This window comes from Silene latifolia, chromosome X, assembly GCF_048544455.1.
Source record: "Silene latifolia isolate original U9 population chromosome X, ASM4854445v1, whole genome shotgun sequence".
Lineage (NCBI taxonomy): Eukaryota > Viridiplantae > Streptophyta > Magnoliopsida > Caryophyllales > Caryophyllaceae > Silene > Silene latifolia.
Genome location: NC_133537.1, coordinates 331490195 through 331507542, shown reverse-complemented (window position 1 = coordinate 331507542; position 17348 = coordinate 331490195). Strand labels below are relative to the sequence as shown.

General features: G+C 35.9%; 1 protein-coding gene across 1 annotated transcript; it reads right to left on the bottom strand.

Annotated features, from left to right (window-relative positions):
* Nucleotides 1-1530: 1530 nt before the first annotated feature.
* LOC141620869 (uncharacterized) lies at nucleotides 1531-2172 on the bottom strand. The gene has a single exon (XM_074437627.1). It carries the CDS (start codon nucleotides 2170-2172, stop codon nucleotides 1531-1533), a length of 642 nt encoding a protein of 213 aa, XP_074293728.1.
* Between the last annotated feature and the right edge of the window lie 15176 nt (nucleotides 2173-17348).

The window sequence follows — 17348 nt, the reverse complement described above, 5'->3', positions numbered from 1 at the left end:
TTATTAGTGATTCAAAAATGGAAGTGTTTAAAAATTCATTTGTTTATTTCCTAGTTTAGTTATCTCTTTATCTCAGTTTTTAAAAAGTTTACTAGTTTTTAGGGAGTTTATAACCTATTTTGCTTTCTGTTATTTCTTTTCTAGAATTTATTTTTCTTATTGTACAAGAATAATATCTCCTAAAGATACTAGGATTAGATGATTGTAAGCCTATATAAGGCATGGGTTGTGTTGCGTTTTAAACAATGAATATTGAATAAGAAAAGAAACAGAATTACTGTTGAAATTGTGCTATTCGGATCTACGTGTTTCGTTCCAGCCCTAGTTCTTGTTTGACGCGTTTTCAAACATTAACTCGATCAACTAGCAATAGGTCTTGTGAAATTGATCACCATTGAACAATCTATAGGTCTAGATCGGTCAAATATCCCTTTTTCATTATTGTTCGTTATTCTTTAAACCGCTTCCGCGGAATTTTCGTATCATGAATGGTACGTATCAAAGCTTCGGCTCTTGATTTCCTCAAATCTAGACGACGGTCCTAGGCGTGTTAAAGCCAAGTTTTTAGTTGAATTTCTGATTGCGATTGGAGTTCAAGGGTTAAACTCAAGCAGGTAGTTTGAGGGTTAATCGGTTTTGCATCTCAGGAACAAGTTTCTAGTAACTTGTTATTCAAGGAGTGACGCATACAAAAAAATAAAAATTAAAAATTAAAAAAAAAAGAGCAAAAAGAAGAAGACATGTCGGGAGTATTCTCAAGTCAAAGCATCGAGGAGAATGTTAAGTTTGATCTGACATCACCTCCTATTTTTGACGATTATGATGAGGAGAAGCCAGTGGAAGTTGTCGATCTTCAAGTTACAAAATTTCTTACTTCTTCTCTTGATAATCATCGAGAAGACAAGTTTGGAAGAACTCTTGAAGGGGGGAAATTTGAATGTAAAACTGAAGTGGTTCGGGGTAGAATTTTAAGACTACGTATTTGGTTTATGGATAGCCTCTTTGTGTTATGTTATACGATGGCAAATCATTTTAATAATGTTGACATAAAATTTTGCCAAGGATAATACACTTTAAACTCGAGTTAACTACACTACAAGGACTCGAAGTATTGATAATATGACAACCAGTGTCTAAGATTAATCTGTAAGTCCCAATGCCCTCAATGCGTGCTTTCATCCTGTTTCCCATGGATAGAAACTGTTCAGCTCCTCTTATGGGCTGGATCATACGATATCCCTGTTTAATGTGAGAAATATGAGTAGTTGCACCAGAATCTAACCACCAAGTATTACTAGGTACTTCTATAAGATTTGATTCAAAGCAAACAAAACTATAATGTTTACCTTTCTTTTTGAACAATGCCTTCCTTTTAGGACAATCCTTCTTGAAGTGTCCCATTTTCTTGCAAAAGTGACACTTCTTCTCTTTCTGGATCGCACTTTCAGGTCCCTTAAAGAAAGACTTTCCCTTCTTACCATTCTTACCCTTCTTACTCGGTTTAGCCTTTAGCTTTGGCACCATCATGACTCAGAAATGAACGACTTGATCTTTCATCTTCTTTAATCTCCCCTCCTCCTGTATAAGCATGGCTTTTAACTCTTGATAGTTCCATTTATCTTTAATGGTGTTATAGTTCACCTGAAACTGGCCAAACTCATAAGGTAGAGAGTTAATGATGAATTGGACCAAGAAAGTATCACTTGCATCCATTCCTAAAGTTTTCAACTTTGCTGCCAGGTTAGACATGTGTGTCACATAATCATGAATCGGTTGAGACCAGTCAAACCTTTTAGTAGTCAGCTCACTCATTAAACTACCAACAATTGACTTATCAGCTAAATCCGACTGTGAACATTCCTTTACTTTTAGCATGAATTCTCTTGCTTTCTCTGTTTTAGGCATGGAGGGCTTAATGTTATCAGCCATTGTCATCCTCATGAGGTGTAAACCCAACCTGTTAGATTTCTCCCAATCCTGATAATGACACTTTTCGGCTTCGGAGCTCTCAGGTGTAATTTTTGTTGGCACCTCATCTGTCAGGATGGCAATGTCCAAAGCCATTATACTCAGTGTATACAGGATCTTTAAGGCCCACTCATCATAATTAAGCCCATTGAACTTTACAAAAGAGTCAGCAGATGCAAACAAATTTGGAGATGCTGCAATCATTTATACATGTTACCAATTAGTGCTTTGAAAAACTATAATACATATTCAAATAATATTATATAAACTTTTATACATGTATTTAAATGACCTTTGGGCAACACTTAAATACAAGTAACCATCATTGATGCTAATGTATACTTTAACAATTAATTATAACACACATTAATCAAATAAGAATGCTATCTTTGGATATACATACTATTAGACCCACTTTATGAATAATTAATCCTTTCATATTATCAACTATAATTAATGACCCACCTTTGGGTGATCTCCCAAAATATAGATGACAACAAAAAAATAATTGATCAATCTAACAATAATGTCATTTAACCATCTCTTTTAATCATGATCAATTAAAAACTTTAATTTCAAATGTCTAAATGTAATATAACAAGGTCACTTTGGTGACTAACATGTCATATGCAAAATAAACATTTAACTTTAATGGTATATTATGTTTCAATGTGTTAATACTTCATAACACTAATTACCCATTACTTTAATGTTAACCATTCTATTGTCTAACTTCATGTGTGTTGGTATAAGAAATTTGTTCTCAAACACACAGCCTAAAGGCAATAAGTAAATGACATTAATATGTTGTCATAGTGGAAACAAAAAAAAAAAAAAAAAAAAAAAAAACGTATTATTGAACAAACTATAGTCTTGCAACTTTTTGGAACGTAATCAATTTGCCAAATGGTAATTACCAAGTTCCCATGACATAATTTTTCATTTACATATGTTTCTTTGATTATGCAAAATAATACGAAGTAATATTAATGGGACAAATTAGGTTATATGTACAGGATTGTCACATCATTAAAAGTACATAGCCAATTATTAAAAGTAATTATCAATACAGTAGATACTTTTCATTACTATCAATGATGTTACATTGCACACTAAAACAACAAACACAATAAGTCAGTTTAAATGTTTATAAGATGCAACGGAAGCCATCAGTGAAGTACTACTGTCAATTTTCAAATACTACTGTTGAAAATTCCACCCAAAGAGACAAATCAAAAAACATATACGAAGTACAACGGAAGCCTTTTATCATAATGCATAAACAATACCATGTATAATTCAACATGGATCTACACTTCAACCATAATAATCCACTATAATCACAAAAAACTCTTGAACAACAAAAATTCCAATTCATTTATATGACATTTTTTTTTTCATAAAAACAGTGATGAAAAAAAATAATAGCAATAAAACATTCATGGTAAATTAATCAAGTCTATACCGCTCTGATACCAAATGTAAGATAAAATTTATAATTTCAATGATGAAATCAGTCCCAAGAATCAATATAGACTTGAATTAATTCAACCCTAATACAATCAATAAACGGAATAAAGGACTAACCTTGGTCCATGTCTTAAAGATGCAATCAATTCAATAAGAAGTATAAGGCGATTGATTCTCCTCCTTAACCCTTTCTTTTATGTTCCTTTGATGATGGAGAAGAAACTGTCTTTCACTGTAACACCCCGTATTTTATAATAATATTTTATTATAAAAGTATTATATTAAATTAATTATTTCGAAGTTTATTAATGTATTTTGGAAATATTTATATTTATCGTCTTCGTTCTCTATTTTATTATTTCCCGTTTTGATATACTTTTGATGGGTTAAAATGTCCGTGCACGATTTTATTATTTTAATTTAATAATTACTTTTCTTATATAAGCTCTCCTTACGTTTTAATATGGTCCAATCGGATTAATAATCAGATAATCCATTGTATGAGCTAATAGACCCAAAGCCCATTAGTTAATCTTCTTATAAATAGAATTAACCTAGCAAGCAACTAGGTCAACCTATTTTGGTTTCACGCATGAAAGTGCCGCACGGCTTTCCTCTCTTTCTCTCTGTTCTTCTTTTCTCTCTTTTACTTCATTGTTGAATATCTTTTCTTCTTCCAAACTCATACATAAATTATATTTTCACAATCCTTGCTCTTATCCTTGCAACATATTTATCTCCAAATATTTTTTATGAGAATTATTTGTATGGACCTTTAGACCTACGTTTTTGGGTCGCTTATTTTAATGGCTAAAGAAGAAGAATCTTTTATGGTGAATTCATTAATTTGAATTCGGGTATTCTTAATGTCGATTTTGAGGACGTTGGCACGTGTTGGAGACAAGATTTTGTTGGTCGTATTCTTTATGGAGGTTTTCAGTAATTGCTAAAAAGGTAACTAGGTGTTTTCCTTTAATTGTGTTTATGCCAATTGATGTAATTAATATGATTTAATGATTGTCTTGTATGATTGGTACGTGTTAGATTGTTTATTATCATGTTTATTATGTTTTCGCATGTTTGTATATGTTTTAATGTATTAATTATATATCGTATGTTGGTTATGTGCTTATTATGGGTGTCATGAGCGCAATTAGGGTTTACGAATCAAACCCTAGTGGCGGCATGATAGGCGGCCAAGAGTTCTCTCCAAAGTTATAGCTAAAGCTAGTATAACCTTGATTATGATTCATGTGTTATGGCTAAAGTTAATACAACTTTGGGTAGTTACTCTAGTTATGGCTGGAGCTACTATAACGTTGAAGTACGAGTTAAGGTTATAGCTGGAACTAACGTACCCTGAGATTATGGCTCAAGGTTATGGTTGGAACAAGTATAACTTTGAGTTTCGTGTCAAAGTTATAGTTGAGGTAAGTATAACTTCAAGTTATATATGTTGAAGTTATAGTCGAGGTTACTATAACCTCGCATCCAGAGTTTATGTTATGGTTAGGGTTACTATAACATTGAATGGTTAATGTTAAAGTTATAGCTAAAGTTACTATAACATTGGTTGCTTATACTTGTTTCATATGTGGTATTGTGTTCAACGTGTTATGTCCTTGTGTTTGCATATGTCTTTGGTTACTCTTATTCATATGATAAGTGGGATGGTCAGTTATACTATCATATGGGTTGAGTCGTGATGTTGTTCACGCATGTTAGTACAGTCAGTTATACTGTGCATTGGTTTGTTGCTAGTTTGAATAGATGACGGTAGTATCAGTTATATACTATCGGAATGAACCAACGCTACTCGTTGATGCGGGATTTATTTTGGTCTGTGTTCGGAACTAGCCAGAGGCAGTGGTTATACGCTCTGGTTCCCGAGTGTCGTTCGGTGTACAGTTATTGCACCGAGAGTCTGGTCAGGTCTTAGACATATAGGCAGTGGTTATACGCTATACATAGTACCGTGGAGGCAGTGGTTATATGCTCCACACCGATGGAGGCAGTGGTTATACGCTCCATCAGCTAGAGGCGATGGTTATACGCTCCGGCAAGTTAGAGGCAGTGGTTATACGCTCTAACGGGCGTTCGCTCTATTCGCTACGCTTGATTGCTAGCTTTGTGCCTTCTGTTGCTGTGGATTGTGTGTTACCGTGTTTGCTATGCTTTAATGCTAGCTTTGTGCCTTAGGTTGTTGTGGGTCGTTTGTCACTACTGGTCTTGTAAGTGTTCATGGTCTAGTGGTTGCATATGGTCTAGGTTTGTATGATTGCATTCGTCTAAGGTTGATTAAGTCATGATAATCTTTGTTGGGTTTTTCATGAGTATAGATGATCTCACATGTTTACTGGTTTTACATTTCATTTGTTAATGATTGTTGATTATATTCAATTGTTGTAAACATGACTGGGAGAGCATCTAGTTACTCCCGACTGATTGTCGACCCCCATTCTCAGGTTGTTCAGATGTTTGCTGTTTTGGATGATATCTTGCTGGGAAAGTTCTGTGCGGCGAGATGAATAATAAATTAGGAGTTTCTTTTATGTTTTGAGAACCTTTGAATAATGTATTAGTTTGTTTTGGTTTTAGTAGCGAACCGGATGGGTCAGGTGTTTCCGCCACCTTGACCCTTTTATCAGTATCGTACTCTGATATTTATTTTATATACGTTTTTCCTTTGTTTTATAATCCGGGTTGTTACATTCACCCATTGTTTCAGTGTACGTATGTTTTGTTTTTTGTCAGGATGATTATAATTGTGATAATTTTCTTACTGTATCCTATCATATATATATGATGGGTTACGTACCTTTTCGCAAAAACAAAACCGTTCGTACCTTTTCGTGAAAGACGACTTATTAGGGTAAGGTAAGAGGGAATAATAATTCCCGGACTTTAATTACATTAATCGGGACCGATCCATCATGATACCGTCTTTTATATTAAAGTCTCTTAATATTAATGTGAACTTAACTTTTATTAAAACCCGAAACACATAGGCCATACGAATATTATTAATTATTCTAACACTTGGGTGAAGACAATAGCCCACTAAAACGTTAACCTATGTCCTATGAACATGGTTTAAAATCTCGGCCGAGATGTATCGGTATCGGAAGCGGCTAATACGAGATATTTGGAGATGTATCGGGTAAATTAAAAGTAGGAAATTATCGGCCGAGACGGTCGATTTATAACATGTATCGGTCAACTCAGCCTGATAAAGCCCGCGATGAACCCGAGATGAACTAGTTAAAAGTAGTACCTGCCAAATTTTGTCACGAGAAGCTCTAAAAAATTGTATAACATTGGTCAAATTAATCTAACTTTATATGAAACGGAGAAATAGCTAATAGATGATAAAATATCTTTAAAATAAATATTACTGCGATAACCGCGACTAGCAGCTCGACGGTCGAGTGAAGGGGGATTCCTGACACCGGCACCGCGATTTAAAACCATGCCTATGAATACCATGGAGCATGGAATTCTCCCTTGCATGGAAATAAGGAGATCCTATCAGAAAGTCACCAATGCATGCATTCAAAGAGGTGTTAATCTAAAGGTTAAGACGAAGGTATCGTGATAATAAGTTACGTGTTCGAATCACCCTCATATATTGTATTAGCGAAATATTATCATCGGCCCAAAAATAAGGGTTCAAGGAATCGCGCGTTCCTCCGTCGTTCTATTTGGTAATTACAATGAATTTAGTCATTTCTATTAAGCATATCAATTCAAATCAAGCTAATGATGGCACAAATCAAGGAGAATGATACGGTTCACATTATGTACATATTTAGCATATCAATTAGTGATCATCTCCTCCTACAATCAAGGAGTTTGTCTTGTATATTTTCTATATTAGTTATAATTAACCTTTTAAATCTTGTATAATTCATTCTAATCGGTTTCGTTCATGTTTATCGCTTTTATGACCATTAATCATATGTAAATAACCTGCTAATCACTTTCATCCGAGTCAAATAATATAATCGATCATTAAATTCACCAACGAGTATTAACGACTTGCAATTCCGGCTTCACAGCCAGAACTGAGCCAAGGAACGGACGGAGCAACTGCTGCGCCTCTTCCAAGGGACGCAGCTCTGTTGCGCCTGTTCCTGGTTGAGTTCTGTCCCTGAACTCCCGTTTTGCCTTGACTTAGTTATTTAGTTTACGTATTAACTAGCTATTAATCGTATTATCACCCTAATTCTTGTCCGTCATTCCATTTGTTTATTCTTTTCTCAAATTATCCGTTTTAAATATATTTTCGACATAAATCATTAATCCAATGTAATTATTGTAATTTTTCTTTATTGTATTTTTATTGTATTTCTTTATTATTGCTTGTATGCCTTCACATGTAATTGCACTTAAATCTCTACTTTGACCCAATTGTATGATAAATTACGTGATAACCGACTTAGTATTAATTCTTCACATGCTAGGATTAATCTAATGGATGTTGCATTGCATGCATATAACCGACAACATATCGAGTATAAACAATTTCCCTAATCATTAGTAGAGGCCGCTATCGAGGCGGGCGGGATTAGGTGTTCGATCAAAAGAGCTTCCTAATACGTACCCTCACCCCTTACTCCAGATCTCTGTGAACATCCGTGTTCATTGACATCCACGAGAGTCATTCTAGACATAGAATGCTAAGGGTAACGAGTTCTTGGTGTTCATGTCACTACTTTGTGTCTTGACATGACACGAGGTATTCGAACGGTTTCCAATTTTCCACAATAAATTGGTGGCGACTCCACAAATGCAAACGCTTGTTTCCCAAGCGCCCCCGTGGCCCATGTCCACAACACCCCGATCTCATTCGAAGCCCTCCATGAGAAGTTAATTCAACACGAATTAACTGTTAAAAGATTTATACGAGTAGGATTTATACGTACTCCGTAGACTGTAATTGATCTTTGTATTTATCTCTTAATTAACTTGAAACTAGTTTTTAACCCGAGCAAAATTGCACGAGTATGTAATTTAATATTATCGATTAACAAGATTTATAAAAAAAAAAACGCAATTACATTTTCTATGTAGATTTGAATAATAAATTACATTTGTAATTATAAAAGAGGACGTAAAATACATGATGTCTTAGGTTTATTGTCCGAGTACTGATTAAATTATGATTTGTCCTCTTGATAGTTAAAATATGAATACCTACTTAACATAGTAATCGAGAGACTAAGTAAAAGCCGAGAAATAAAATGAAAAGAGATTTTTTTATGAAGATTAACATCATTTAATGAATTTATGTGAATATGTGTGAAAATTAATTAATGATTTTGTTTATTAAAAGATTTATAATTGACAAAGTTAAACAATAAAACATGTACTTTTTAATATTTAACCCAACTGAATCTATTTTTTCCTGGGTCTTGACTCGTGAAGCTTGATATGTCGATTAACTCGAAGTAACTCATTAACTTAGGTCGAAATCCGATCCATTATATGATTATATCTGACCGGTTAAATATAAGTTTATCTTAATATAAAATATAGTATAAGTCACAATTATTATTAAAGTATTAATAGGAAATTATTTTTTTCATAAAAATAGCTTCCCTATTTAAAAATGGGATTTTGTTTTTATAGTAAAAATAAAATGACAAAATAAAAGCGCCATAAACTTACTTAACTTGTTTTTTTTTAAGGATAAACTTACTTAACTTGTTTACTGACTGTAACCCGTCCCCGTCATGTAACTCATATTACAAATTTGCCTCATGTTATAGAGTTCCCAAATTTTGAGTTTTGAGCCAACCTGAATCGTTTATATTTGAGTCTAAATAAACTGATTAATTATTTATATTTGTGTTTACATTTTTTAAGTTCATAATGTAGACACTATAAAAAATTGACTTGGCCTGAATTAACCGGACCTGTTCTTTCCAAGGTCAAAACCCGTAAACCTTGACTCACAGCTCGACATGAACGTAAAATGAATCGTTATTTTAGAGTTGAAACCATATCCAACCCGACCTACTCGACCCGATATGTCATTAATAAGTTGATGTTAAATATGAATAAAAAAAATTAATTTTAGTACTTTAAATTTAACAACATTATATAACTTTAATTTTATTTGATGATAAAATAGCTATTTTTTTTAAAAAAAATATAATTCACTTGCAAATCTCAAAATGAACCATTCCCATTTTAATTCAAACTATTATGTAACACTATTTCTTTTAATTGTTTTTACTTCTTTTTTTATACTAATCAAAAGTATTTTCAAAATTTCTTTTCAAGGATTGGTGAAAAAATCTTTGTATCCGATTTAATGTAATTCAGATATTTAATAAATATAATTGCAATTTTTAGTAGGTAATTTATTGTCAAGTTTAATGTAATTTAGATGTATGCTGACAATAAACACAAATAAGTAATGAAAGCACATATATCATTAGTGATATTGAGTGTATGTTTAGTAATATTGACTTTATTAATTAAAGGCCATACGTTCAATCACATTTCATTTTCAATTTTCTTCAATTTATTTGTTAGTTGCTACATGCATTATATAAAAGTTAATGAATTATTTTTAATTTAACTATTCGTTATTCGTTATTCATTAATATTTATGTACGTATAAAACATAATCGTAAACATTTACGTACAAAACATAAACATGGAGGTTTTTCATAAATTAAATCTAAATTCTTTGCCGCGGGTCCCACATTTATTGTTTTTTTTTTAAAAAATGTGTGTGATGATGTGACTTCATGAGGATGGCTTAAATGTTCTTGCTTTTATAAAGATAAGATTTAAATTAATAATTTCTTTAGAAAAAATAAATAGACATAATTGTGATCTAAGCGTAAAAATGTTGCTCCAAGATAAAAAAAAATAGTGGGGAATATTTTCTCTCTGATGACCTAAAGTACAACATCATTAGGTTTCATACTTAAAAACATATAATTTGAGCTAAATAAAGTACTATTTGTATTCTCATAATTATTTAAAATTTTACTTATTATACAATTTAAAATTATTCTTTTACACTATTATGTAAAAAGTCCTTAACTATGATAAATTTGACTATTTTATATTTTTGGTAACTAAAATAAAACCAGGGGCGGCTGGTAAAATTCAGAGGCCCTGTGCCAAATTTTATTTTGAGGCCTCAAGTATGTCGTCGTGATTTTTGTTATAAAAAAATATCTACTTTATATTAGTTGTGCTTTTATTTTTATTGTATTTCCTCTCTGAGATACTTTAAGAAAAAGCGAAAAAATAATAAATTTACTCTTAACTTGAGGAGATTTAGCTAATAAATGAAATAAAAAGGAGTATTTATTTACAATCGAAAGATATAAGGTGAAATGTGACCATAATTATTGCATAAGACGGTCATACACTGAATATTTGATTGAGACGGTCGCATTATGTAAAATACTACTTATTTATTAACATTAAATGAATATTTTTTTTTTGTAAAAATGAACTATTTCACCATGAAAATGACATAGTCTATAACTTGTGTAAATATGTAATTTAAAGTTTGACAAAAAAAGACAAAATACAAAATTTGAGAGGTAGTAGTCTAGATAGTTTAGCCAATAACACATAGAATTTAATAAAGAAGGCTAAATAGTTCACTTAAAAAAATTTAAAAAGAAAGAAGTTGAGTCCCACAAACCGAATTAAGTGGAAAAAAAATGTCATCAATAGGAATTGAACCCACAACCAACGGTAAGGTTGATAGGATTTTTACCTGCTTAGCAACTAGTATATGATGAGATATTGGTACAAACGTTGAGGCCTTTTTCTCTGTTGGGCCCCGATTCTATGAACCGAATTGCACGCCCAACGGGCCGCCCCTGATATAAAACCATCTACAAACTTGAGTCACCAAAGTAATATATAGCCCAAAACAATTACGTACATTCACTAGTATTATTCATTTTATCTGGATCATAGTGTCTTCCTTTTACCGGCTGGGCGAGTAACCCTAATTGCATCCGTCCTATCAAACATCTCTACTTACTTTCTATCGGTCTTTAAAATACCGGTAAGTGTGATAAAGAAGATTCATTCTCTGTTGTCGCATTTTTGGTGGGCGGGATGCAGATTAGGAAAATCACTTCACTGGTGTAGTAGGATGTTTACCAGTCTTCCCAAAAGGGAGGGGGTCTTGGTATACGCAATATAGAGTGTCTCAATCAAGCTCTGCTGACAAAACATGCGTGGCGTTTAGTAACCGAGGAAAAATCGCTATTTTGCCTTATCTTTAGGGAAAAAAATTTAGGAAGCACTGTTTTTGAGAATAGGACCACCCCTAGAATTACCAGTTGTAATTCATGGGGGGGGGGGGGGGTAGAAGTATTGCCCGTGGCTTGAGCTTTATTTTAGACAATATTGCTTGGAAACCAGGGAGCACGTCGAACCTTAATGTGTGGAGTACCAGATGGATTGCCCATGGCTTGAGCTTTATTTTAGACAATATTGCTTGGAAACCAGGGAGCGCGTCGAACCTTAATGTGTGGAGTACCAGATGGGTGGATGGGGGAATATCAGACCCAATAGAAGCTTTATTGGATCCGGCCTTTAGTTTCCTAAAAGACCTCGAGTTAAGGATCTATGTTACAACGAAGGGGGCTGGAATGAGGAACTGATTAAGCTAGTGTGTAATGAAGAAAGCGCCAATAAAATTTTGGCAATGCCCCCAATGAACCATTAGAGGAAGGATATTTCTAGCCTTTTTTTGAAGAGTGGAGAGTATTCGGTTAAAAGTGGATATGGGCTTATCTTCAGCGATTTCTTTGAAAGAAAGGGATCAAGAAAGGATAAGGAACGAATGGATCAAGGAAGAAAGTCTTTCTTCAAGACAAGGCTATGGAGGTTTCCCGGGCCGCAATCGTGAAAAGTCCTAGTTTGGAAGATCGTAACAAACTCGCTTCCTGTTGGCAGTTAATTTGCTAAAAGGAAAATGGGCTAGGAACCATTTTGCCACTTATGGAAAAGGAAAAGAAAAATATTGAAACTTTGAATCACTTATTTAGAGACTGTGAGGTTATTTCTAGAATTTGGGCTGGATCCACACTTGGTATAAATGCAAATCAGGCAAATAACACTGGTGTTGGGGACTGGGTCATTAACTGGATTCACTACCTGGGAAACTTGAGGATGGTGTTTCACGAATCCTCCATTTCTTGGCTACCTTATAAAGTATTTGGACAATGAGAAATAATTGCATCTTTAGAGGTGATACTCTCATCCCAAAACTTTTTTACGAGCAATGTCATCTTTTGGTTCGAATGGCTACAAGGAGTGTTGAAGCAAAAAATGGTACGGATGTGGTATCCCAGAATGACACTCAGAACAGCCAAGATAATGGAAATGAGGTGCGTATGCCGAGAGAGGGGAAACCGTTCTATGTTATTGGGGTTCCTGGTCAATGTCAGTCTACGAAAATTAACGTTGACGCAACTTGGGAGGCTTCGTGTGCTGCCGCTTTTGGTTGGGTGGTTTTTGATGATGCGGAGAAGTTCGTGGTGAAGGGAGTCTTAAATGCCGAGCGGAATCACCTTTTCAAGCTGAGGCGCTGGGGGTTAAAAATGCACTAAAATGGGTTTGCAGTCAGGGTATTCTTCATCTGGAAGTGTCGTTGGATTGTTTTCAGTTGCTGATGCAGTGCGCAGGCAAGGAGTGCAAGCATCACCAGATCAGAAGAGTACTAGAGGATATAACTACCTTATCGGCGTCATTTCATTATTTATGCTTTAGTTATGTGTGCAGGAAGCGCAATGGAAAAGCTCATAGTCTTGCAAAACGGGCTTTGAAATCGCATCAGGAATCTTTCTTTCTGGCTGCAAAAAAAAAAGTCTGTTTTTTTCCTGGTATTTGAGGAAAAAGAATAGAGAATGACCACGGTAAAAAAAAAAGGCACAATTTAAGAATGTACATAAAATGCTACTTGCAATCTAAACCCTAGGTCATTTGTGTCGGTTTGGTTCTGTTTATATTGAAGGGGTCAAAGTCTATGTTCTCTGCAATTTGTGGGATCATTTCTGATTCGAGCATTATTTATTTTTTAACTTAGAAAAATTTATACAAAAATAAATATGGAAACTTTTAAAAACAAATATAATTATAAATTACTAAAATATATTTATAATGCTCAATAACTATTAAGATTGAAATATCGTGTATATTATTATTGTAACACCCCGGCCCAAACTGGGTCGGGAGCGGTTACTTATGATAGCTCATCAGGCTGTGTACATGGCCCACAGATCAACACGGGTCCTTTATAGCGCATTTTGTCCTCACTCATGCGCATCCTGGGAACCTTCCCAGGAGGTCACCCATCCTAAGACTACTCTCAGCCAAGCACGCTTAACTGTGGAGTTCTTTTGCATGGATGACCATAAAAGAAAGTGCACTTTGTTGATATGAGTAGTACTTCTAATCCCTTTAAGCACTAGTCATTTAAGCCTATCACTGGACCTCTTCAATTAACGTGGGGTGTTACAATTATTGTGTGCCAAAAATCGTGTCCTTACAAGAATACATATGCATCTATATATACTAGAATATACAATGTATTTACGGAAACATAATATATGGAAACGGCTAGTGAATAAGGTGAATATTGGCAAAGGAGGTATGTTGCCTTGAATGGAATAGAGCCATTATTACCCCCTCTCAAGTTGGTGCGTGTAAGCTTGAAACGCCCAACTTGGACAAGAGAGTATGAAAAGGTGTCCGTCCCAGAGCTTTAGTTAGGATATCTGCCAGTTGGTCTTTTGTATGCACGTAGCTTGGTTGAATGGTCCGTTTGATAATTTCGTCGCGAACAAAATGACAATCCACCTCGATGTGTTTGGTGCGTTCGTGAAAGACCGGATTGCGAGCTATGTGTAGCGCGGATTGGCTGATCTTGAGCGATGCCCATAAAGGCTAACAATCCTTTAATCCATTTGATTTTGCCAACTGTATACGCCATGGAGCGATATTCTGATTCGTCCGAGGACTTGGAGACAGTTGTTTGCTTCTTCGTTTTCCATGAAATAGGAGCGCTGCCGAGGAAGAGAATATAAGCGGATAGGGACTGTCTAGTGTTTGGACATGCGTCATAATTGGCATCACAGTAAGCATGCAATTGGAGATTGTTGTCGGAGCGAAGTAAAAGTCTTTGTCCCGGATTGGATTTGAGATAACGGACGACTTGTAGCGCTGCTTGTCAGTGATCCATCCGTGGGGCATGCATGAATTGGGCAAGAGTATGGACGGATTATGTAAATTCGGGTCGGGTGATGGTGAGATACACGAGGCGGCCGACCAGTCGTTGATACGGTTGCAGGTCAGTGAGGACTGTCGAGGTAGTGGAGGCGAGATGATGATGAGGTTCCATGGGTATATGTTGAGGCTTCGACCCAAGGAGCCCGGCTTCGGCGAGGATATCGAGAGCGTACTTTCGTTGGGAGAGAAATAGCCCAGTCTTATTACAAGCGATTTCCAACCCCAAGAAATATTTTAATGGGCCGAGATCTTTCATATGAAAACAGCCACTCAAATAACCTTTGAATTTGTCGACCACTGTTGAGTTGTTTCCGCAGATGACTAAGTCATCGACGTAGATAAGGACGTGCACTTCGGTTGTTGTCGTGGACATAGAGAATAACGAGTGCTCATAAGGGCATTGTTTGAAGCCATAAGAGGTGAGGGCGGAGGCCAACTTTGCGTACCAACAACGAGGGGCTTGTCGTAGACCATATAAAGATTTTCGAAGACGACACACCTTGCCATCAGCGGAATTGTTGAAGCCCGGAGGAAGTTTCATGTATACCTCTTCGTCAAGATCTCCGTGTAGAAAGGCGTTATGGACATCCATTTGGTGAATGACCCAATTTTTGGCGGCGACAATAGTGAGAAAAGTCCGGACCGTGACCATCTTTACGGTGGGAGCGAATGTTTCTTGAAAATCGACTCCCTCGATTTGACGATTCCCCATAACGACAAGGTGGGCCTTATATCTTCCAATCGTGCCATCAGCATTATATTTAATTTTGTACACCCATTTAGACCCGATTGCCTTTTTGTTAGGCGGTAGTTGCTCTAGCGTCCAAGTATTATTCCGTTCCAGAGCTTCAATCTCGCTTTTCATCGCTTGTTTCCAATGTTCGACCTGCATAGCTTGTTTAAAAGAGGTTGGCTCGTGATTGTCAGTCACGGCCGCTAAGAACGATTTATGATTAGTGGAAAACGTGGAGTAGTCGATAAAATAAGAAATGGGGTATTTAGTACCTGAAGTCGATGACGGAGCAATGATAGCGTGTGTCGAAGGGTTGATGGGTGGTCGGACAAATCCTTTGAGACGAGAACTCGGTATTTTGATGCGGTGTCCTTTACCCAATGTTTTCAGTGGTGGTCGCGGGTTCGGTTGTGATCTTGGTGCTGGCCGTGGAGCCAGTGAGATTGGTCGAGGTGTTTGGGATGGGTGTGGTAGTGGGGGAAACGTGAGGGTCGGTATGAGTGATAGTTGGCGAGGTTGGTGAGTCGGGTGTGGAGGTGGTCTCGGTATTGGGTGTGGGGTGGTCGTGTGTTTGTGTCAAGGAAGCAGGAGTCGTGGTTGAGATGAAGATGATGATATTTTCGATGGGAGCGAAAGTGTCATCGAGGAAGGTCGGCGTGAGTTGTGGGTCATCGTGTATGTTTAAAGAATAATAAGGAAATTCGTGTTCAATGAACACAACATCCCGGGACGAGAAATAGGAGCCCGTGTCTAAATCGTAGACCTTCCACCCCTTTTTTCCGAATGGGTAACCCAAAAAAACACATTTACGACCACGAGGTGCAAATTTGTCGCGGGACCGATTGATATTTCGGGCATAACAGAGACACCCAAAAGTTCGGATATGACTCATAGGAGGTGGTTTTTGAAAAAGTATTTCGTATGGAGTTTTACCCTTATGTAGAGTACTCGGGGTTCGATTTATAAGATAAACGGCAGCGAGAATGCATTCACCCCAGAAAAGGATAGACAGTCTCGCTTGAAATAAAAGTGCACGGGCGACATTTAAAATATGTCGATGTTTTCGTTCGACTCGAGCATTTTGTTGAGGTGTATCGACCATAGAGGACTGAAAAATAATACCATTTTGGTTAAAAAATTGTTCGAGACAGGTAAACTCACTTCCATTGTGACTGCGAAAAACTTTAATTTTCTTGTGAAATTGTCGCTCAATAAGTGCAAAAAAATTAAGTAAAGTTTGACGTGTATCGCTTTTACGACGAAGCAAATAGACCCACGTGGATCGGGAAAAATCATCAACAAGTGTTAAAAAATATTGAGAACCACATGAGGCATTTTCGGAGTAAGGGCCCCATAAATCGCAATGTAATAAATCAAAAATACCGTTTGCAATATTCGAACTTAAAGAAAATTGTTCCCGAGTTTGTTTAGCGCGAAGACAAACGTCACAGTGCTTGCTATGAAAATCAGTACGATGCAATTTATTTGAAATAGGTAAAAAACGAAAAATGTTTGTAGAAGGATGCCCCAACCTACGGTGCCATAATTCGACTTCATCAATACCGGTGGTGTGATAGGCATGAACATCGTCTGTCCGAACACCCTTTAAATAGTATAAACCCTCGATTTGCTCACATGCTCCAATCACCGTCTTCAAGGAACGGTCCTGAATAAGACATAGTTTTTGTGAAAATTGAATTGTAAGAGAAGAATCAAGTAAAAGGCTCAAAACGGAAATCAAGTGGCATTGCAAATTTGGTGCGTATAACATGTTGCGCAAAATTAAACGAGAAGACAAATGGATATCGCCACTTTGAGTGGCCATAGCTAAATCCCCATTGGGTAAGCCGACACTCAAAGGGGTGATATCGTGCAAATTAGTAAAATGAGAGAG